General features: G+C 42.2%; 2 protein-coding genes across 2 annotated transcripts in view; one reads left to right on the top strand and one right to left on the bottom strand.

Moving 5' to 3' along the window:
- LOC140203660 (probable G-protein coupled receptor 139) overlaps window positions 1–23,834 on the bottom strand; it is a 79,415-nt gene that overhangs the window by 16,948 nt on the left and 38,633 nt on the right. The gene's annotated exons all lie outside the window — the stretch shown is intronic.
- LOC140203971 (probable G-protein coupled receptor 139) lies at window positions 15,022–20,346 on the top strand. The gene is made up of 2 exons (XM_072270166.1): window positions 15,022–15,091; window positions 19,439–20,346. The coding sequence occupies exons 1-2, from the start codon at window positions 15,022–15,024 to the stop codon at window positions 20,344–20,346; spliced, it is 978 nt and encodes a 325-aa protein (XP_072126267.1).

Here is a 23,834-nt window from a genome sequence, read left to right as displayed (position 1 = left end):
TTTCCTTTTTCTGCCTTTCTCCCTTCTTGAAGATGGAGTGACATTTGCAATTCTCCAGGACTCTGGAACCATGACAAAATCTAATGATTCTTGAAAGGTCATTATCAATGCTTCCTCAATTTCTTCAGCTACCTCTTTCAGAACCCTGCTGTGTCCAGGTGACTTATCAGCGTTCAGACATTCCAGCTTCCAAAGCACCTTTTCGCTAGTACTGTAATAGCAATTGCTCTGACGTCTGCCCCTTGATTCTCCCTAACGTCCGGCATAGTGCTAGTGTTTTTCTTAGTGAAGACTGATGTAAAATACTTCAGATCCTCTGCCATTTCCTTGTCCTCTGTTACTAACTCTCCAACGTCATTTTCCAGCGTCCTGATATCTACTTTTGTCTCTGTTTTCCTCTTTATATATCTGAAAGAAAAACTTTTGGTATCCACTTTGATATTATTGGCTTCATATTTCATGTCCCCCAACCCCACCCATCTTAGGGCATTTTTTAAGTTGGCTTCTGTTGACTTTTAAAAAATTCCTAATGCTACAACTTTTCACTATCTTTTTGCTTTATTATATGCCCTCTCTTTTCCTTTTATGTGGGTTTTGACTTCCCTTGTCAGCCACGGTTGCGTCATCCTGCCTTTAGAATACTTCATCTTTGGGATGTATCCATCCTGTGCCTTCCTAATTGCTCCAAACAACTCCAGCTATACTGCTCTGCTGTTGTCCCTGATAGAGTCTCCTTCCAATCAACATTGGCCAGCTCCACATCATGCCGCTGTAATTCCCTTTACTCCATTGTAATACTGTTACATCTGCCTTTAGCTTCTCCCTCTTTTACTGTAGGGTGAATTCTATTCAGTTATGATCGCTGCCTCCTCAGCCACCTCGGAGTCATTCCACAAATCCTCTCTATTGAGATCTAGCAACAACTTGATTTTTCCAATCTATCTACATATTTAAATTCCCCACGACTAACGTAATATTGCATTTTTGACATGCTTTTTCATCCCCCGCTGTAATTTATGGATTACATCCTGGCTACTGTTCCGAGGCCTGTAAATAATGCCCATCAGAATCTTCTTACCCCTGCAGTTTCTTAACTCTACACACAAGGATTCTACATTTTCCGATCCTATGTCAACTCTTTCTAAAGATTTTATGTCAGTTCTTTTTTTTTTTTTTACCTGCAGAGCCACTTCTGCTCTTCGACACACGCGTCCTTTCGATAGTTTGTGTATTATTGAATATTTATAGCTCCCGACCTCAAGCTTCTTTCAGACATAACCTGGTGATACCCTCAACGTCATACCCGTCAATCTCAAACTGCACTGCAAGATCCTCTTTCGTATATTGTGTGCAATCAAATATAACACCTTCCGTCCTACGTTTGTCCTTTTTAAAAATTGTGTCTCCCTTTTACACTGCAACCCATTCAGCTGACTGCACTTTTACCCAATCAGCTGCCTGCCCTTCATAACATTTGAACATCGTTGGACATCGATGGATGCCGAGGAAATAAATCGAGTAATTTTTAAAGAAAATTGCAGACATGTCCAATAGCAATTTGGAAATAAAACAGAGATCTTTCTAACTTCTTAATTTTGAATAGAATATTAATATTAAGAACAAGAAAGGGAAGATTGCATGAAGTGTAAATCATGAGGAGATACAACAGCTGCATGGTTTATATTCAATTGAGCAACAATTCATCTTGATGAATATTTTTGACAGAATTTATATGTGCGTACTTGGTGCATATTTTGGTAGGAAGGATGACACGGTTCTTAGGTGTATTGGCATAACTCATTGGATATGTAAGAGCAGGTTGAGAAGGCAATTATAAAAGCAGCGAAGATATCAAACATTAAAAGGCAGGGACTGATGTACACGAGCAAGAAATGCTTAACGAACAAAGATTAAAAAATTAGCTAGGACAGAATTATTGCCAGCTCGTGTAGTGTAGTGATGATTTGGGCTTCAAAGCGAGTGTGGTTAAGAAGTTTGCATGTCCTAATCAAAACCATATTTAATATCACTAACATATGTGACAAAAGTTTTTGCTTAGGCATGAAACCAAGAAAGAAAGAAAAGGCAACACGATCATCACCCTCAGGCCCCACATCCTCGCACGAAGAAAACGAACGAAAACGGAACAGACTCATAAACTCAACATCCCTCCTCCTATACAGAAAAGCGAACAAACGGACCAGGCGCGTCATCCCATATCCCTCCTCTCGCAAAACAAAAACGAAATTAGAACAGGCATACCAGAGCCCCAAATCCCTCCTCTGGTACAAAAGCATACGAGCCAAAACGGAACACGCATATCAGTATCCTAAATGCCCCCTTCCCGCACAAGAAAGATACGGACGAAAACGGAGCAGGCACATCAATCCCCAAATTACTCCTTCCGCAGAAAACAAAAACAAAAAATCGGAACAAGCAAGATTACCACATCCCTCCTACATTAAAAAACAAACAAAATCGGAACAGGTACATCACGCCACAAATCCCCCTTCCGCACAGAAAAAAATTGAACGAAAACGGAACAGGCACATCAACCCCCAAATCCCTCCTCCAGCACAAAAATGCGAACAAAACGCCCCCGCAGATGCTCTGACATCTTTTTACATTTCTGAAACCTTTTCTTCACTGTTTGTTCAAAATTTCCCTCACATTTCATAAACGCATTAATCCTAAATACTCGGAATCCTCGACGACTGGAGAATCCCTCATTACTGACGTCACCCGACTTTAATAAATATCAGTTTTCCGCAATAGAAGCTGAATGCAGGAATAGGATTGAAGAGAAGAGGAAAACTTCAAATGGTCTTAGCCTCTGCCATTCTAGTCAAGAAAGTCCCTCTTCTGGTGAAATATGATGTAACGTATTTATAGTTAATTCATAGTAGTACCATATACTCAGCGGTCAGTCAGCATCCGTGAAGAGGAAAACAACTTCTTTATTTGAGGTCGATGATATTTCACCGAAATCTCTTCCAAACTGACTGACGATCTCCCCACTGCAAGGAATGCCCACCAAATCAAAGGAATTTCTCTGTTTCTAGATTACTTTTGACTCTGATCGGGTGTTCAGCAGAGTGTCATAAAACATGGAACAAAGAATAGTAACTGGCACTTCAGCCCACGATACCTGTGCCAAACGAAACAAAGCCCATTTGCCTGCACGTGCTCCATACCCTAGCGACCCCGCTCTGTTGACAGTCAGAACCGTTTAATATCACTTGCATATGTTGTGAAATATGTTGTTTTGCGGCTGCAGTAGAATGCAGGAAAGAGAAATTACTTTAAGTTACGAAATAAGAAAATCGTGCAGAACGCGAAAAACGTAGTGTTGGTGGGTTCGTGGACTGCTTCAAAATCTGATGGCAGAGGGGAAGAAGTTGCTCTTAATCCGTTGAGTCTGCGTCCACAGGCCCCTGTACCTCCTCCGGATTATACTAACGAAAGGAGAGCATGTCCCCGATAGCGAGACGTTTCAATAATGGGGGCTACCTTCTTGAGGTACAGCCTTTTGAAGATGTCCTCGTTTGCAGGCAGAGTTGCGCCCGGATGGAATTAGCTAATTCTACAGCCCGCCACACCCAATTGCGATGCTGTGGATTGGAAGCGCTATGCCAGATGGCAACGTAACCAGTCAGAATGCTCTCCTTCGAGCATCGAAATTTGCAAGCGTCTGCAGTGACATACCAAAATCTCAAACTCGTAATGACGTATAACCTCTGGCGTGCTTTCTTTACAATTGCCTTGATAGGTAGCACCTGGATAGGTACTGTGAGATGTTGATGTTCAGGGACTTGAAGCTGCCAGCCTTTCCAAACCTGATTCCTCAATGAGTCCTGATTTAGCCTTTCTGAGACTCACAGTCAATGAAGTTCACTTGGGCTTGCTGGCCTGTATATGATTGTCTTCGTGCCAATGAAACATTGCTTTCGTATCTGCTTCCACTTCCTCCCTGGCAGAGACTTCCAGGAACCTACCACACTGAACAAACTGTAGTTGCCTGGTAAATTTCCTTTCAACTTTTCCTTTCTCGCCTTAAACCTGTGCTTTCTGATATTTGGCCTTTCAATCCTGGGGGAAAAATGACAATTCTCGTCTTTCCATACTCCTTCTAATCTTATAGACTTCGATCAGGTCTCACCTCAGCCTCTGACGCTCGAGGGAGACCAACCCAAACTTAACCCACCTAACCTGATAGCGAATCCTATCTAACTTAGACAAGATCACCATGAACCTCTTCTGCACTCGGTCCAAATTCTTCACATATGCAATGCGGCAGTCACAACTGGCCACAATACTCCAAATGCGGCCCAACCATCGTTTCCTACAAGTACAATATGGCTTTCCTACGCTTATACTCAATTCCCCCACAGACGAAGTCAAACGTGCCTTTTACCATCTTGCCATGTTACCCATTTGTGTTTTCGCTATCAGAGAGCTATGAACTCGCATCCCAAGGTCTATTTGTTTCTTATTCCTCTGCAATTTATTGTAAAAAATGTGTACTCCGAAAATACAGGACCTTGAACTTGTGGGAATTAAACGCCAACTGTCATTTTTCCGCCTGCATTTCCAGCTGGTCATCGTTCTGTTGTATCCATTAGCATTCTTCCCCATTATCAAGAATTCCCCCAAATGTTCTACTCTTTGCAAGATTACCAATTCACCTACCAACATTTTCGTCGAAATCATTTATGTACCGTACCTCACAAAGAGCAGAAGTCTCAGCCCTGATCACAGAGGAACACAACTAGAGGAGCCCTTCAGTCAGAATAACGTCCCTTCATCACTGCCCTCTGTGTTGTTCCTACGAAGCCAGTTTCAATCTAATCTACTAAGTACATCCTTGGCGCCATAATTCGGTTCAGCCGACTAAGAGGGATGCTGCTCGTACAATATTCAAAGTAAATTTATTATCAAAGTTTTCTCACAAGCATCAACAGTAACTCCAAGAAACACAGAAGAATCAATAACTGCACCCAACAGGATGGACACAAATACACAAGATGCAATAACGAAAACTATTCTCATTGTTATTATTGTTATTACAATAACCCCAACTACGGGCATAGCCAAGCACACTAATTTCTAAATTCCTAGAAAATTTCGGGCTATTCTAGTGCTGTTTGGTAATGTGGATTTCTGAACGTTTATATAGATAATACCGTGTAGCTCGAACTACCTGATGCTGTTGGGTAGTGTCCTTGGGATGATACCAGTTGTAGATATTACTGTCGGGACAATGTATACATCGTTCATGTTCCAAAGTTTCTCAATTTCCTCTTTTAATTCAGCATATTTCTAGTGTTTTTCATTTATTGATTTCTGTTATTCTCTGTGTATTTTGAATAGCTGTATGTATTAAGTATCTTTTTTCTTGCTTGTTTATCTCGTATTAATATATCCGGACGTTTATTATGGATTGTCCTAATGAATTTATTTATTTTGTAGGACTCTGACTCTAAAATTGCATCAGGCTTGGATTTATAGTAAGGTACCGTTTCTTTTATGAGTTTGTATTAACGTCTAGGAAACGGAGTCCCAAGTCAGTAAGGACAATATCGTACCAGAAGGTAGACGTCAGGGTAAGTATTGAAAGGCAAAGTCGAAATATCAAGTATGATGCGTCGGATAGTTTGAAGTTTGTATATTTGAAAGCTAGGAATATTATGGATAAAGTTGACGAACTTAGAGCATGGACCAGTACATGGAATTATTCTGTTATAACTAGTACTGAAACTTGGCTGAGAGAAGGGCTGGAATGGATGGACAATATACAGGTTTTCTAAGTTTTATAAAAAGGTAGAGGAGGAGGTAAAAGTGGGGAGGGTGGAAGAAATTTGCACAAATAATCAGAGACACCGTCACAGCTACAATCAGAGGAGGCATAATAGAGGGGTCAGACACCGAGTTCATTTGGGTAAAACTTAGGATTGGAAGGGTGTAATCACACTAGTGGGATTGTACTACAGACGCTCAAATAACCACCAGGACATTGATGATATTAAGGGAGAGGAGGTGTTGGAGTTGTTAAAATACATTACGACAGATAAGTCCCCGGGGCCTGACGGAATATTCCCCAGGCTGCTCCACGAGGCGAGAGAAGAGATTGCTGAGCCTCTGGCTAGGATCTTTATGACCTCGTTGTCCACGGGAATGGTATCGGAGGATTGGAGGGAGGCGAATGTTGTTCCCTTGTTCAAAAAAGTTAGTAAGGATAGTCCGGGTAATTATCGGCCAGTGAGCCTTACGTCTATGGTGGGAAAGCTGTTGGATAAAGATTCTTAGAGATAGGATCTATAGGCATTTAGAGAATCATGGTCTGATCAGGGACAGTCAGCATGGCTTTATGAAGGGCAGATCGTGTCTAACAAGCCTGAGGGAGTTCGTTGAGGAGGTGACCAGGCATATAGATGAGGGTAGTGCAGTGGATGTGATCTATATGGATTTTAGTAAGGCATTTGACAAGGTTCCACAAGGTAGGCTTATTCAGAAAGTTAGAAGGCATGGGATCCAGGGAAGTTTGGCCAGATGGATTCAGAATTGGCTTGCCTGCAGAAGGCAGAGGGTGGTGGTGGAGGGAGTACATTCAGATTGGAGGATTGTGACTAGTGGTGTCCCACAAGGATCTGTTCTGGGACCTCTACTTTTCGTGATTTTTATTAACGAGCTGGATGTGGGGCTAGAAGGGTGGGTTGGCAAGTTTACAGACGACACAAAGGTTGGTGGTGTTGTAGATACTGTAGAGGATTGTCAAAGATTGCAGAAAAACATTGATAGGATGCAGAAGTGGGCTGAGAAGTGGCAGATGGAGTTCAACCCGGAGAAGTGTGAGGTGGTACACTTTGGAAGGACAAACTCCAAGGCAGAGTACAAAGTAAATGGCAGGATACTTGGTAGTGTGGAGGATCAGAGGGATCTCGGGATACATGTCCACAGATCCCTGAAAGTTGCCTCACAGGTGGATAGGGTAGTTAAGAAAGCTTATGGGGTGTTAGCTTTCATAAGTCGAGGGATAGAGTTTAAGAATCGCGATGTAATGATGCAGCTCTATAAAACTCTGATTAGGCCACACTTGGAGTATTGTGTCCAGTTCTGGTCATCTCACTATAGGAAGGATGTGGAAGCATTGGAAAGGGTACAGAGGAGACTTACCAGGATGCTGCCTGGTTTAGAAAGTATGCATTATGATCAGAGATTAAGGGAGCTAGGACTTTACTCTTTGGAGAGAAGGAGGATGAGAGGAGACATGATAGAGGTGTACAAGATAATAAGAGGAATAGATAGAGTGGATAGCCAGCGCCTCTTCCCCGGGACACCACTGCTCAAAACAAGAGGACATGGCTTTAAGGTAAGGGGTGGGAAGTTCAAGGGGGATATTAGAGGAAGGTTTTTTACTCAGAGAGTGGTTGGTGCGTGAAATGCACTGCCTGAGTCAGTAGTGGAGGCAGATACACTAGTGAAGTTTAAGAGACTACTAGACAGGTATATGGAGGAATCTAAGGTGGGGGCTTATATGGGAGGCAGGGTTTGAGGGTCGGCACAACATTGTGGGCCGAAGGGCCTGTACTGTGCTGTACTATTCTATGTTCTATGTTCTATGAACAGATTAGGAAATATGTGAAAATAATAGGGTTGTTCTCATTGGGGATTTAAAACTCCCTAATATAAACAAGGGACTTTTTAGTGCAAGGGTTTAGATGGGGCAGAATTTGTTAAGTGTAACTAGGAAGATTTCTGAAATCAATATGTGGACAGCGCAACGAGAGGAAGTACCTTACTAGACCTGGTGTTGTGGTAAGAGCCTGCCCAGCTAACTGATGGCTCAGTGGACGAACAGTTAGGGAGCAGTGACCACAACTCCTCAACTTTCAGTATACCTATAGATAAGGATGGGTATGGTCCTTGCTGGAGAATTTAAAATTGGAATAGCACATTGGGTGCTTGTTGGTTTTGTAAAATGTGTTCTTTTGGCTATCTTGGTTTGTGGCTGCCTGTAAGGAGAAGAATCTCAAGGTTGTATAATATAGACATACTTTGATAATAAATGTATTTTGAACTTAGAACTTCGTTGTCCAGTGTTCTTGATAATCAGGGATGAACACAAATATAACGCAGACTACTTGTATTAAGTAGGAATTTGGAGAAACAAGAAATTAGCTTACATTGAATATAATACGTTCAATTGGGCAACAGTGCTGATGCTTTGCAATCGTTCAACTAAGCTAAAATTGATTCGTTGAATCCTTTTTTTTTAGATTATGAAGATACGCAGTCCTCTTTTATTGTCATTTAGTAATCGATGCATTAAGAGATGATATAACTTTTCCCTCCAGGATGATATCACAGAAACACAAGACAAATCAAGACTAAAAAAACTGATAAAACCACATAATTATGACATATAGTTACAACAATGGAAGCAATACCGTAATTTAATAGTAGAACAGGCCATGGGCACGGTAAAAAGTCTCAAAGTCTCTCGAAAGTCCCAACATCTCATGCAGACAGTAGAAGGAAGAAAACTCTCCCTGCCATGAACCTCCAGCGCCGCAAACTTGCCAATGCAGCACCCTGGAAGCACCCGACTACAGTCCGACCGAGTCCGTCCGAAAACTTCGAGCCTCCGACCAGCTCTCCGACACCGAGCACCGAGCACCATCTCTGCCGAACGCTTCGACCCCGGCCTCGGCAACAGGCAATATGCAAACCGAGGATTTGGGGCTTTCTCCTCCGGAGATTCTCGATCGCACAGTAATAGCGGCAGCGAAGCAGGCATTTCAGAAGTTTCTCCAGTTGTTCCTTTGTGCTTCTCACGGCTGTCTCCGTCAAGTCAGGATTGTGCACGGCATCCTAGTTCCGTTTGTACTCAGTGTCCGAGGCTTCTCGCTTAAGTGTCCAACAATAATCAGACAGCATTGATAGACTCTAGTTGCCCTGACACCATTTGTCCATGACCGCCATGCCCTGGTAAAATCTTTCACCATGCTCACATTAACAGTGCTAAAGTTTGCAGGGAAGAAGTCTAAATGGGAATGTAGAAAATGAATCTTTAGTAACACGTGCGCTTCCCGGTTTTGTATGCTTGAACGAGCTGTCAATTAACTGCACGTAGGTTGGTTCTCTGTAGTTACCAATATATTTACAACAATTTCCCTGCGTGCTTTCCATGCGACTTTCTCCAGTCCCACTAGAAGTTCGTAGAATAGCCTGTGATTGATGACCTCCTTGATTTGTGGATCAAAAACTGCCTTCCCTATTTAGGCATCAGTTATTCTGGGAAACATCTGTCTCAAATATCGAAATCCTCCACGGAAACCTTTGTGCTTGGTGCAGTAGATTCCATCCCGCAGTTTTGAATTCAATAATTCTGCTTTTGCCTTTGACAAACCCAGATCTCTTACCTGGTCATTTAACTCATATTGATTTATCATATGAGGCTCACTCGACATAAAGAGTTCAAAATGCGCATCAGTATCGGTGTTGTTTTCCATTCCTGGCTCGTGGATCGTCGCATCTTCCTCTGCCTGCTCTAGCCTTCAGGCCTCCAGCACAGGAAGACTATCATCATGAAGTGCAGGTCTCATTCTGAAGGGAGATTGGATTTCTTGCTTTTAGTGAAGAAACCAGACACGCTGGTCAGACAAAACACTCGCCATATCATCGAGACGACGAACGGCATTGACTTTCGAGTAACTCTGAGCCAAGCTCTAAGGTCGACAGCGCATGTTGCACAGCAGGTATGAGGAGCTTCGGCTTTGACTTTGTCGCCAATGATACGCCCAGAGTAGAGCTCAGAGGCTTTCTTAATGAGATTAGTCACGCTCCGTCTTTGACACTTAAGCAGAAACACGCCACAAATATAACAAAAAGTATCGCGGCTGTTGCAACATTGGCGAGACATTTTGTTATCATAAATATTCCTGAATATACAATTACTTTATTATAATGAGTCCGCAACATGTGCTATGCAAATAGAACATGCGTACAATATGATCTTAAACGGATATACATATCTACAAAATACATAGAACGGCTTGTGCGTGATGTCATTCTAGCCTTTCTAAAACCTGTCCTACCATGCAGCATCCACACTGCCTAAGCATACCCAGGCGTGTCTGGACAAGATAGAAAACTTCTCAGCTCACATTGTAGCCAACATTTTAATTGAATTAAGAATTTAAATAACAACTATAGGCGATTTCAATACAAAAGTGCGTGATAGGGAAATTGCATGATTATTTTCTTGACCAGCAGCCCAAAATCCATAAGAGACTCCCAAAAGTATTCAGGGAGCACCACCTCGGTTTAAAATGGTGTTACTTAGAACGAACGACAATTTACTGGCGGTTTTCAATGCAGGAAATACAACTGTTCGTCACTTCTTCGGAAATGTACCAACTAACCGACCTTTGAGGATTTGTCACCTGAAGGGGAATCAAATGTTCTGTTTCTTTCCAGCCCACCATGACAAACCGAAATCCCTGGTAAACTAAGAAAAAAGAACAACTTCTGGGAAGCATCACCACAAACAGGTAGGAAGTAGGGGTAATTGAATTAATTCCCTCCAGGAAGCAGTAGGAGCTAGTACTGAAAAGAAGAGAAAATCTGCAGAGGTTGGACATCCAAGCAACACATACAAAATGCTGGAAGAAATCAGCAGGCCAGGCAGCATCTATGGAAAAGAGTATAGTCGAGGTTTCGGGCCGAGACCCTTCAGCAGGACTAGAGAAAAAGAAAAGGTGAGGAATAAGAGTAAGAAAATGAGGTTTGGGGAGGAAGAACCAAAAGATGAAAGGTGAAATCGTGTGAGGTGGAGGAATGAAGTTAAAAACCGGGAAGTTGATTGGTGAAAGAAATACAAAGCTGGAGAAGGGGGATTCTGATAGGAGGGGACAGAAGGCCGTAAGATAAAGAAAAGAGGGAGGAGCACTAGAGGGAGGCGATAAGGTGTGCGACGCAAATGGGAATGGGGAATAGTGAAAGAGGGGTGGGCGTGCATTACCGCAAGTTCGAGAAATCAATGTTCATGCCAGATGGAATATAAGATGTTGATTCTCCAACCTGAGTGTGGCCTCTTCGCGACAGAGGAGGAGTTCTGGCGAACGGAGCATAGATGCTCACCTACTCTCCGTCCACTAGAACAAGCGGGATTTCCCAGTGGCCACCCATTTTAATTCCACTTCCCATCCCCATTCCGACATATCAGTCCACAGCCTCTTCTACTGTCGCGATAGACCATTCGCAGGTTTGAAGAGCAACACTTTATATTCTATCTGTGTAGCCTCTATCCTGATGGCAAGAACATCGATTTCCCGAACTACTGGCAATGCCATCCCCCTGTTCTTCAACTTTCCCTATTCCCAGTTCCCTCCCGCACCTTGTCACCTCTGTCTGGAGCTCGCCCTTCCTTTTTCTTTGTTCAGTGGCATTCTGCCTTCTTCTATCAGATTTCGCCTTCTCCAGCCTCGTATCTATTTCATCACTCAACTTCCTTGCTCTTTATTTCAGCCCTCCCACCACTCCGGCTTTACATCACATTGTGGCTTTTCGCCCCACCCCCATTTTTTTTTTACTCTAATTCATCCTTTTTTTCCTCCAGTACTGATACAGGGTCACGGCCTAAAACATCGACTATACTCTTTTCCGTAAATGCTGCCTGACCTGCTGAGTTCTTTCAGCATTTTGTGTATGTAACCAGTACTGATGTTCGTCACTTCTTCGGAAATGTACAAACTTACCGACCTGAACAAGAGGATTTGTCGCCATGACCCTTGTCCGAATCCAGAGCGAAATAAAACCAATACATGCTTTCAGGAAAACAATTATTCTCACTTAAATAACATGGCAACAACGCTTGTTATACTTAACACTGGGATGGGGAAGGGCGTTATCAATCTAGTTCTTCGTAACCTGGCGATTAGGAGCTTACCTGAAAATACTCCGATGAGGTGAATGCCTGTGGCAGATAGGCTAGCGTGATCCAACAAATTCCTCATCCTCTGCCTGGGTACCTTTAAGCGTTCCAGACGTTATACTTAATTCCGTAATTTTGGATTACATTCTTCCTTTACTGGATGATATCGTAATTAATTCCTCGTATTTCAAAATAATCATCTCTAGGTATAGCTGTCCTGTTGAATATGTCCCTGTGCAACAGGACGTCATCAGCAACATATTACGCAACCATCGTCAGCAGATATTCACTTCATTAATGAAATTCATGTCGTTTCGTACGCAATTTCTGTTGCCCTACTGATCAGGGCTGATGAAGGGTGCTTCATATAACATCTTAACTCTTCCTTTCCATAGATGTTACTTTTCCCTTTACTTTGTTTACGTCCATTATCCTACATGTACGAAGCAAACCTGATGTGGAATATAATGCTATAGGAGCGTTAGAGCAAAAACTTATTAACTGCGTTACATGGTTGAGGAGTTGCCAGGTGAAAAGAGCTTTAATATATTGAAGCTCTATACTTTATTATTTAGGGAAAACATTGGAGTCGTTTTCATTCCCAAGATTCATAAACAGAATTGTAGTTTAGACAAGTAGCTACATTGTGCTTAAATTGTGCAATGTCCTTCTTAAGCACACTGAAGGCAAAGAATGCGTTTCTGGCGGAAACAGTTCAAAGCAGGATTTCAAAAGATCACAATGGACAGAGGGGAAGAATTTGAACTATGACGAGCTGAAGAGGCTGTAATTATCTGACCTGAAGCATAGCCGGCTCATACTTTATATGCAAGAATATTTAACGGGTTTAGTTGCTAGAAGGTTCAGGTGGAAGAATTTTCTAACTACCGGCAAAACAGAAATGTATGGAAAAAGAACAACCTCCGTTTTCACAGAATAATCATTGTCTATAACTCACTGCTTGTAACATTAATAGAAAGTGGAATTAGGTGGTCAATGAAGAAAAGTATTTTCAAAAGTATGGGGAAATCACAGGAAAGTAGAATGACGTGATTCCAAACTATGGTGAGCTTCATGTGTCAAGTACGAGTTGAGAAATGCCAGTTACTTATCTACGGATAAGTAAGCACTTTACATCTGGCGAACAAACCTATTTAACCCTAAAATTCTAAATCCTTAACAATCACAAACAAGAGAAAATCTGCAGATGCTGGAAATCCAAGCAACGCACAAAAAGTACTGTAGAAACTCAACAAGCCAGGCAGCGTCTATGGAAAAGAGAACCGTCAACGTTTCGGGCAGCGACACTTCAACAGGTCTGAAGAGAAAAGAAGATAAGAGGTAGAGTTAAAAGGAGGAAGCGGGGAGGGAGAAACACAAAGATGTGAAACAGTAGCGTGAGGGGTGAAGTAAGTAGATTGGTGAAAAAGATACAGGGCTGGAGAACGGAGAGTCTGATATGAGAGTACAGAAGGTCGGGGAAGAAAGAAAAGGGGAAGAAGTACCAGAGGGAAGGGGTAGGCAGACAAGGAGATAAGGTGAGAGAGAGAAAAGCGAATATGGATTGGTAAATATACTGGAAGTTCGCGAAATCGATGTCCATGCAATCAAGTTGGAGGCTACGAAGACGGAATATAACGTGTCGTTCCTCCGTGTTGGGTCCTCATAACATATCAGCATTGGAATGGGAAGTGGGATTAAAATGGGTGGCCACTGGGAGATTCGCTTTTTCTAGCAGACGGAGCGTAGGTATTTAGCAAAGTGGTCTCCCATTTACGTTGTGTCTCACCGATATGCAGGAGGCCACTCCAGGAGAACCGGACCCAGTATATGGCCCCAGCAGACTCACAGATGAAATGTCGCCTCACCTGGAAGGTTTGGGACCCAGAGTGATTGTCATGGAGGAGGTATAGGAGTAGTTGTAGCACTTGTTCCTTTTTCAAGGGTAAGTGCCAGAGGGAGATCAGTGGGGAGGGACGAATGGACAAGGGAGTCACGTAGGGATCGATACCTGCGGGTAGCAGAAAGTGGGGGTAGGGAAGATGGGATTGCTGGTGGGATCTCGTTGGAGATGGCGGATGTTGCAGAGCATTATGTGCTGGACGTGGTGGCTGGTGGGGTGGCATGTGGGTTCAAGAGGAACTCTATCCTTAGTAGGGTGGTGGGAGAATGGGGTGAGAACAGCCGTGCCTGATGTGGCAGAGATGCGGTTTAGGGCAACGTTGATGCTGGAGGAAGGGAAGCCTTTTACCTTGAAAAAGCAGGACATCTCCTTCTTTTGGAATGAAAGGAAAGCCTCATCCTGAGAGCAGATGCGGCGGAGAGGGAGGAATTGGGAGAAGGGGATGGCCTTTTGACGGAGGAATTAAGAAGGTTTAGGGTTAGGACTTCTCAATATCTTTCACATCTCTGAGGTTGATCCCGATCATGTGTTACATTTACATGCCCGTGACGCTTTGCAGCTTTGAGAGGTATTCAGCTTTTTTATTACCTCAAAAGTTGTGCCATTCACTGATGTGACAGATGTACACCGTGGATTGTGTGAATGCTGTTTACGATGCATGGAGATAATATGGACTAGAATTATTTAGACTGTTTCTTGTAGCACTTGCTGTTCTCAGATTTCGCTATAACAGTATTAGTACATTTTAAAACATTGTGCACTGCTTCTGTGGCGGGGATATTCTTACGATTTGCTAAGATGTAACTATTTTTTTGTGAATTCCTTGCGCATTGAAGAAATATTTTGTATTATGTCTGAACAGTTCGTACTACTCGGATGGGATTTACAATGTGATAATACAGGACATTCATATTAAACCATCCGACTCTGTTAATTAACGCCTCCTGCATTCCAAATCACTGAAGTGTATTTGTTTAATTTTCCGAATCACCTCCCTATTGTAGGACAGACAATGAGCTAAGGGAACAAATGCCAAATCTCGTCTTTCAAATACCGAATGGCCGTTGACAGTAATTGTCTCTCTGTGGATTACCGCAGCATATAAATGAAAGACTGATTGATCTGTGGAGGAGAATCTTCGTGGCAGACTATCTCCGGGAGAAACTAACTCTTATCATGAAAAATGCATGACAGAATAAGTGGCCAAGTTTACGCCATTTACTACCCAATTCTTGCAGCCTTCGGGGTTCCGGGTAAGCATTTCTACTAAACCAATTAGTGCATAAATCGTTGTTTATTATATGACTGCTTTCATTGGCAATTAACAGTGTGGCACATCCGTCTCCTTGTGTTTGTTACCTCTCTAACCAACTTACCGATAGTTCAATTGCAGACTTTTCCAGTAATACTTAAGATAAGCGTTTTAGTAACTTCCTAAAACGTCCATCGGTTTGACTAGAATCCTACTGAAGACGGTCTGGAACCAAGATACAGTTGCACAGATTTTGACCTAATGCGTTGCTGCAAAATGTAAACTGGAGACTATAAAAATCAAGCTGATTTTCCAACTTGAACCAGATAAAGTTTGTTCATAGTCTGACCTTGGGAGCAACTCAATAGAATATACGTGCATGAAGGTTATAGGGGAGATGATCTTTTGATCTGTTATGAAGGTGTTCTCTGCGCTGTGACTGAAGAGATACAAGATGCCAATAGATTTTGCAGATACTACATCAATTTAATCAGAGCTGGGGGAGGGATTTCTAATTCTCGACGGCTATCGGTTTTCGTGATGCTCAATAACATTCTTGAAGCATTGCTTCTCTATTCTGATAACCAGTAGATGGGCTTTGGCCTGTCCGATATAATGGATGCGAACAATGTGACATGTTCAACAGATTGGAAAGCCGCTCGCTTTGCTTATTTCTTTGTTTATTTATTTATTTATCTATCGATTAATTCATTAATTAATCAAAGATACGGTGTGAAATTGGCCCTTCCGACCCTTCGAACAGGGCCGTCCAGCAAGCCCCGACACCCCCGATTTAATTCTACACTGATCACGAGACAATTTACAATGTCCAATTAACCTATCCAGTGCGTCTTTGGACTGTACGAGAAAACCGGAGCACCCGGAGAAAACACACGCATTCCACGGCGAGGACGTACAGAGACTCCTTACTTAGGACTCCGGGGTTGAACTCTCAGCTCCGACGTCCCGAGATGTAATAGCGACCTTCTAACTCAGGTGTGGTCAAAATTTTACTTTCCATGCGTCAATTATTTTCACTTCTTGCAAAAATATGTTAATATAGAGCTCGTGCTTAAAAAATCGCATCTGAACTTGTGCGTGAAAAAAAAAATTGACGCATGGAATGTAAAAGATTGTACACCCCTGTTCTAACTGCTTTGCTACCATGGGGCGCTTGCCGCGAGTGAACAAGCTGACTGTGGACAGATTCAATATTGAATTTTGAAGATTTTTTAAATGACATTTCTGATTATTATAACCGAAGTGCATAGTGTGCTGCAGCGACAAGTTAGTGTTTTACGGATATTTGCGGTAAGGCCCTTAAACACTTTAAAAACATCAAAGGCAACAGAGACAGCGTTTAACCTCGGAGTGTGCACACACAAGAGTCACCTGTAATCTGCATCTTCCAATCTCAGGTCAGAGTGACTTTGCTTCTGTCAGCTGGAAGAGTTCCCAGCTGTCTTGTATTTCAACAGCACTCTTACGCTGTACTTGTTGTGTTGAGGCTCAATACTCCTAGCGACACATTGTGAAGAGTATGTTTACATTTCCACTGTTGGGAAAACTGTAGATTTGATTGATAGCTGTTTTAACATGCGAGCTAAGTGTCCTTTCCACACTTCTAATAAACAGCGACATTCTACTGACAGTTTAACACATCAAGCAGGTGTCATAAGCGGCAGAACAGGAGTTACTGTGTTTCCGTATTCACCGACTTTATGTACCTCCCTAACACTTCTACTTGATGTAGGATTTTGTAAATGAATAAAAGCGAATATCCCGCGAGCTTTCTGATTCATTACCCTCATGACGCCAAAGAACAACAAGTACCATGTTCTGCATGCAAGTCTTTCGTCCCTCTTGTTACTTGTGGCACGCTTTGCTTCCCCTTTCGTTGTTAGCACTAAGTACAATTCACCTATTAAAATTGCGCCTGGTGATTTACTCTGCCTTCCGATCTCACAGTCTGTCGTATTAGAGTCACAGAGCCATAGAACACTACAATCCTGAATTCACCAAATGGATTCAACAATATCTTAAGTTGAATGCACCTCCCGCTTTCAGAGTTTCGACATAAGGAGTACAAGTTGTGACGGGGTCCTGAATTACCCCTATGAACTGTGCTTTTGAAGAGAGAGAGAGAGAGAGAGAGAGAGCGAGAGAGAGAGAGAGAGGTATTTAACACCGACATGTTGTTTTGAAAAGAGAGAGAAAGTCGAAGACTAACTTTTGGACTGCCACTTTAAGGCACAAGGAACTTTTCGAGATCTGCTGAGTTGGAGAGAGTGAACCAAGCAGCTCGTAAGTCGCTATGGTGACCGAGGGCGGCATTATTTGATGGACAATCGATGTTATAGTTTCTCTGGAGTATGTTTATGCTTTCTCCAAGGACACGTGCCTTCTTGTACATTTCGTACACAGACAAAGGAAGGAGGAGTTACTTGAGAGACAGTTGGTACCCAGTACAGTGAGATAAATAGGAGGTCAGATGATAGGCCTCAGGCACATGTTTTTGGACACCGAATGAGCTTTGTTGTGCCCACAGAAAAAGCGGTTTTTGGAGGATCGATCAGCAGATCAATCAGTGGCTCTTGCAGTGAGAAAAAGGATTGACCGGTGGGGAGTTGTCCATGTGCCCAACCTTTGCCTGGGTTGATAGCTCCACCACAGAAAAACGGTCCCCTTTGTTGAAGTCACAGTCGGTAACTTTTAAAGGATTTCGGAGGACAACGAGAAGGTCGACGGGGTCAGCTCAACTGAAGACTCAAATCTCTCCCTCTCTCTCTCCATCACTACTCAACTCAACACCACGAACTGAACTGAACTTTACTCATCATCGTAAGACTGTATCTAGTTACCCCTAGACTTGAAGAAGCTTGATTTTCATATATTTCCACACTTACTTATATATAATCATTGCTAACCTCTTTGCTTTATCTGCATTTATATTACTGTATTGCGTAGTTACTAATAAATATTATGAGTTGTTTACAATATATATTAATGACTTGGATGAGGGAATTAAATGCAGCATCTCCAAGTTTGCGGATGACACGAAGCTGGGTGGCAGTGTTAGCTGTGAGGAGGATGCTAAGAGGATGCAGAGTGACCTGGATAGGTTGGTTGAGTGGGCAAATTCATGGCAGATGCAATTTAATGTGAATAAATGTGAAGTTATCCACTTTGGTGGCAAAAATAGGAAAACAGATTATTATCTGAATGGTGGCCGATTAGGAAAAGGGGAGGTGCAACGAGACCTGGGTGTCATTATACACCAGTCATTGAAAGTGGGCATGCAGGTACAGCAGGCGGTGAAAAAGGCGAATGGTATGCTGGCATTTATAGCGAGAGGATTCGAGTACAGGAGCAGGGAGGTACTACTGCAGTTGTACAAGGCCTTGGTGAGACCACACCTGGAGTATTGTGTGCAGTTTTGGTCCCCTAATCTGAGGAAAGACATCCTTGCCATGGAGGGAGTACAAAGAAGGTTCACCAGATTGATTCCTGGGATGGCAGAACTTTCATATGAAGAAAGACTGGATGAACTGGGCTTGTACTCGTTGGAATTTAGAAGATTGAGGGGGGATCTGATTGAAACGTATAAAATCCTAAAGGGATTGGACAGGCTAGATGCAGGAAGATTGTTCCCGATGTTGGGGAAGTCCAGAAGAAGAGGTCACAGTTTGAGGATAAAGGGGAAGCCTTTTAGGACGGAGATTAGGAAAAACTTCTTCACACAGAGAGTGGTGAATCTGTGGAATTCTCTGCCACAGGAAACAGTTGAGGCCAGTTCATTGGCTATATTTAAGAGGGAGTTAGATATGGCCCTTGTGGCTACGGGGATCAGGGGATATGGAGGGAAGGCTGGGGCGGGGTTCTGAGTTGGATGATCAGCCATGATCATAATAAATGGCGGTGCAGGCTCGAAGGGCCGAATGGCCTACTCCTGCACCTATTTTCTATGTTTCTATGTTTCTATGTTTAATAGCAATACCGTACTCCAAAGTGTTTTCCATCTCTGCTGGTACTTTAACCCGTCACGGGGTACGTGACAAAGTGAATAAAGATAAATCATGAGGTACCATTGAATTTTAAAGCTGATATCCACATGGACAACCTCCACTCCATACATGCTCTTACAATTTAGAGTTAACACCTAAATATAGCATGAACTCGTGTCAGGAAACGACAGCGGAAATCACCTTTCATCTTTTGACACCATATTTTAATGATTACCCTCTAATTTGGAAAATGTATCGTAGGTTAAGTTTGCACTTGTTTTTTTTAAAAATTTTTTTGAATTTTCCTATCAGGTTTATTAACTTCAAATATGTCCCTCTTTCAGTTAATTTAGTGGCGATTGTGATCCTGTCCCAAGGAAGATGCGGTCTCTCCAGATGCATCACATGGTACTTGGTGTCCATGGCGGTGGCAGATCTGCTGGTTGTTATCTCCGCTGTCATATTTAATCGGATTGTTAGCATTTATTTTCCATTTAGTTTTATGTCTTTGACTCCGGCTTGTACTCTGAGCACGGTGATAATTTATGCAGTGACCGAGAGTTCGGTCTGGTTGACAGTCGCTTTTACTTTTGATCGATTTGTAGCCATTTGTTGCCAGAAGTTGAAAACAAAATATTGCACCGAGAGAACGGCGGCATTTGTCATTGGGGTAATCTGTGTGTTGAGCTGTTTGAAAAGCATCCCATGGTACTTCATCTACGAACCGCTGTACATAATTGACAATAAGCCCTGGTTTTGTACCAGAAAATTAATCTACAGCACATCACTCGTGTGGACAGTGTATGATTGGGGTGCACGAATTTTAAACCCCGGGCTGCCGTTTGTCTTAATTATACTCTGCAATGTGCTAACAGTGAGGCACATTCTTATGGCTAACAGAGCCCGCAGAAACTTCAGGTCCCGGAACAATGGACATAAAAAGAGCGATCCAGAGATGAAGAGTCGAAGAAAGTCTACCATTTTACTCTTCCTGATCTCCGGCAGTTTCATCCTTCTGTGGATGACCTATGTTGTAGATTTCCTCTATATCGAAATTTCAGGTGAACCATATTTCAGTGGTTCCAATTTCAATGACCCCAGGTTCATTCGCCAGGAAAGTGGAAACATGCTTCAGCTGCTGAGCTCTTGCACTAACACCTGTATTTATGTGGTGACTCAAAATAAATTCAGAGAGGAGTTGAAGGCTGCAGTACTATATCTTTGGAATCGAATTGCTTCGTTAATAAAATGAAGACGTATCAAATTTCAGCTACAGTTAATAGTTCGTTTTAAGCTTGTTAACTTTCCATCTGGTATTCTATAATATATTGGTCTTTGGCGATAGATGGACGAAATTAATTGGCACTTTTCAACCCTGTAGTTCCCTTTTCACTGATGTCAAAATATGTCTACTGGATATATATATATATATATATATATATACGCACACATACATATACACATTTATTTATACAAATTTATTTATTTGCAGATACAGCACGGAACCGGCCCTTCTGGCGCAACAAACTGCATCGCCTGGTCACGCAACTGCTGAACCCCAGCCAAATTAGTTGGACTATGCCCTATTAATGAACCCATGCTGACGATATTTTTTTTAAATCCTGCATCACCAAGTAGAAGTTAATCCCCTAATCTTTCCAATAATTCCCCTATCACTGATGATTGACTTGTATGCAGTAATTATCTGTATCTTGTATTTACCCCATTGTCTTTCTTTTATGAAATATAGGCCAGAGTGGATTTGGAAATTTCTGTCAAATTCCCAGGAAGCTCCACCCATTCCTTCCTTTGTAGCCTAGAATTCACGTCATCAGGCCTTTGAGAGTTAGGCCAGAGGATGTAGAAGCATAACTTGACTATTTGTCGCACTGAATCTGCTCCACCATTCTATAAAGGCTGATTTATTATCCCACTCAATCTCGTTCTTCTGCGTTCTTCATGTAATCGTTGGCATAATAATAATGAAAAACCTGCCACCCTTCGCTTTAAATATACCCAATGATTCAGCCTCCGCAACCACCCGTGATAATGAATTCCACAGATTCACCACTCTCTGGCTAAAGAAATTCCTTCTCATCTCAGTTCTAAAAGCACGTCCTTATATTTTGAAGCTGTGCCTTCTGATGCTAGACTTCTGCAGTACAGGAAACGCCCTCTCCACGTCTGCTCTATCAGGGCCTTTCAGTATTCGATAGATTTCAATGGGATTTCCCTTCATTTTTCTAAACTCCAGCGAAGAACATAATATTTATAATTTCAAAACCATTAAGCCAAATAAGGATATCCTCCCGCTCAGTCACAGTGAGGTTATTTTTATTCCCCAGTTCTTTGATTTTTTTTCTCAATTTATTCCTCCTCAGCATTTAATCGGTCCTTTTGGTTCTTTTTTCACCTCACTTACTATTGTAAGCTCCATGATCAGGTGAGCAATGTGCCTCGCGCCCTCTTGGCAGAGGTACTTCAACGGAGTAGTCTTCGGCCTCGACTTTTCCTCAATCGCATTTAACATGGAAAACTTTACAAGTCTAATCACCAGAGGATTCACAAAAACAAGACCGGTGTTTTTCTGGGGCTTTGCTCTAACCTTGAATTTTGCACCATTTCACATTTGTTTTGGGTCTGACATTTCCTTCTATATCTGACACACGAAGTTTAATCAAGTTTGCAATCATGTAATTTCTACTGTTCTGTGATTTCCCCATTGTCTTTGAAATAATTTTCTCCGGTGCCCACCCAATTCCACTTTCCAGAATGCCAGAAGTAGTGAGTTCCTGATAATGGTTATTCTCTGAGGAGGAATTTGTCTTCCCCCCCCTCACATTTCAGTCTTATCTGTAATCATAAAACTCTGCCTCGCGAACCTTGTAGCATCACACCCTGTCAAACATTGTTGCCTCAAATATATCAATCGGTAATATTCCATGTCATATAATTATAGCTTCTTCGGTTGGTCAAGTTTAAATTCTTCCTCTCTGGAGCCATTCTGAAAGTATATTTAGAAATTGACGCATTTTTTCCCCAAAGTATTGCGCCAGAAAGTTATGTTATAACCCAGGTGAGCGGAAGACGGATAGTACACAGGTTCAGCACAATGTACCTGCTTTTCTACATTCTAATTATGTTTATGAATTATGAGAATGACAGTGTCTCTTCTCATTTTTCGAAGCAATGATATTCAGAGTCTGAGTGTATTCTCTATTCGGGAGTCATTATTGCCACGGAACCGTAGTAAATCTTTGCTGCATCTCTTCTATGGCAACATATTGTACCATCTGGACTGGAGTATGTCGGATCAGGGCATAAAAATGGAAACTGATGGGGATTCTAAATACATCAGCCAATACCTATGGAAAGGAAAAGGGCTAAAATTACGCGAGGCACCCTTCATCAGCTCAGTTCAACACAGAAAAGAATGACGTAGCCTGGATAACAGGGAAATATGATGAAACGATATAGATTTAATGAATAAAACTTGTTAGACACCGCTGTACATTATGGTATCTGGCAATAAGTGTTGGGAGATGGCATAATGTATTGAGGTTGTGTAATATGTCATTGATGACGTTCTGGTGTACTGGGACGTGTTCAGCAGGCCAACTATGCACGGAGACGGGTGTTGCGAAAGAAGTTGTAGAATAATTAGTTGTCATATAGTCAAGAAGGGAAAGAAAGTTTTCTAATGTTGGGGAATCAGACTTAATGTACAGAAGACTTGAAGTAGCCAATGAGATGATAAGTATTTTCTTCGAGCTTGCGCTGGGTCACGTTATGCCATCTACCATGGGTATCAGAGAAATTTCAGATTAGCTCAAGATGACTAGGTTAGGAAGAGTTAAGTTGGTGATATCCCCACCACCAACACCACCGAAGTACTACGCATAACAAACGCAGTGACCATGTTACTGAGATGAGAACAGCGGTCTTCCTGAACGTGTGTTTCGAGGTTTCCTGCAGTTCAGGTCCGTGGGTCGTCAACTTCGGATTAAATACCACGGAGTTTTAGGAAGTAGTTTCATGGAGTTATTTCTTTCCAGTGTTGATGTTGGTCACTTCTTTGGAAATGTACCAATGTAAGGACCTGAACTAGAGGAATTGTTGCTATGATCGTTGTTTGACTCCAGAGTGAAATAAAACTTATACGTGCTTTTTGGAAGACGATTGTTCTCACTTAAGTAACATAGCCACAATTTTTGCCACGCACAACACTGGTATATGGGTGTGGGCATCATTCATACAGTTCTTCGTAACTTGGCAACCTTGAGCTTATCTGAAATTTCACTGATAGAGTGAATACCTTTGACAGATGGGATGCCCCTCATCTTCTGATTGGACACGTTTAAGCGTGTTGGACGTTACAGTTCAAAATTCAAAGTAAACTGTATTATCAGATGACATAAATGTCACTACATACAACCCTGGGATTCTTTTTTCTGTGAGCTTACTTGGCAAATCTATAGAACAGTAACTGTAAATTGTAAACATCATGATCTGCAAACCGTAAACAAACTTTGTAAACGCAGATAGTAATAAATAGCAACAAGTAACGAGCATGAAATAACAACTTAACAGAGTCCTTCAATGAATGTACCTATCCCCTTTTGTTCAGGAGCCTGACGATTGAGGGGTAGTAGCTGTTCTTGAACCTGCTGGTGCGAGTCCTGAGACACCTCTACCTTCTACCTGATGGCAGCAGCGAGAAAAGAGCATGGAGTGGGTGGT

Source organism: Mobula birostris, chromosome 10 (genome assembly GCF_030028105.1).
Source record: "Mobula birostris isolate sMobBir1 chromosome 10, sMobBir1.hap1, whole genome shotgun sequence".
NCBI lineage: Eukaryota > Metazoa > Chordata > Chondrichthyes > Myliobatiformes > Myliobatidae > Mobula > Mobula birostris.
Note: the sequence above shows the minus strand (reverse complement) of the source record. Positions and strands in the feature narration are given on the sequence as shown.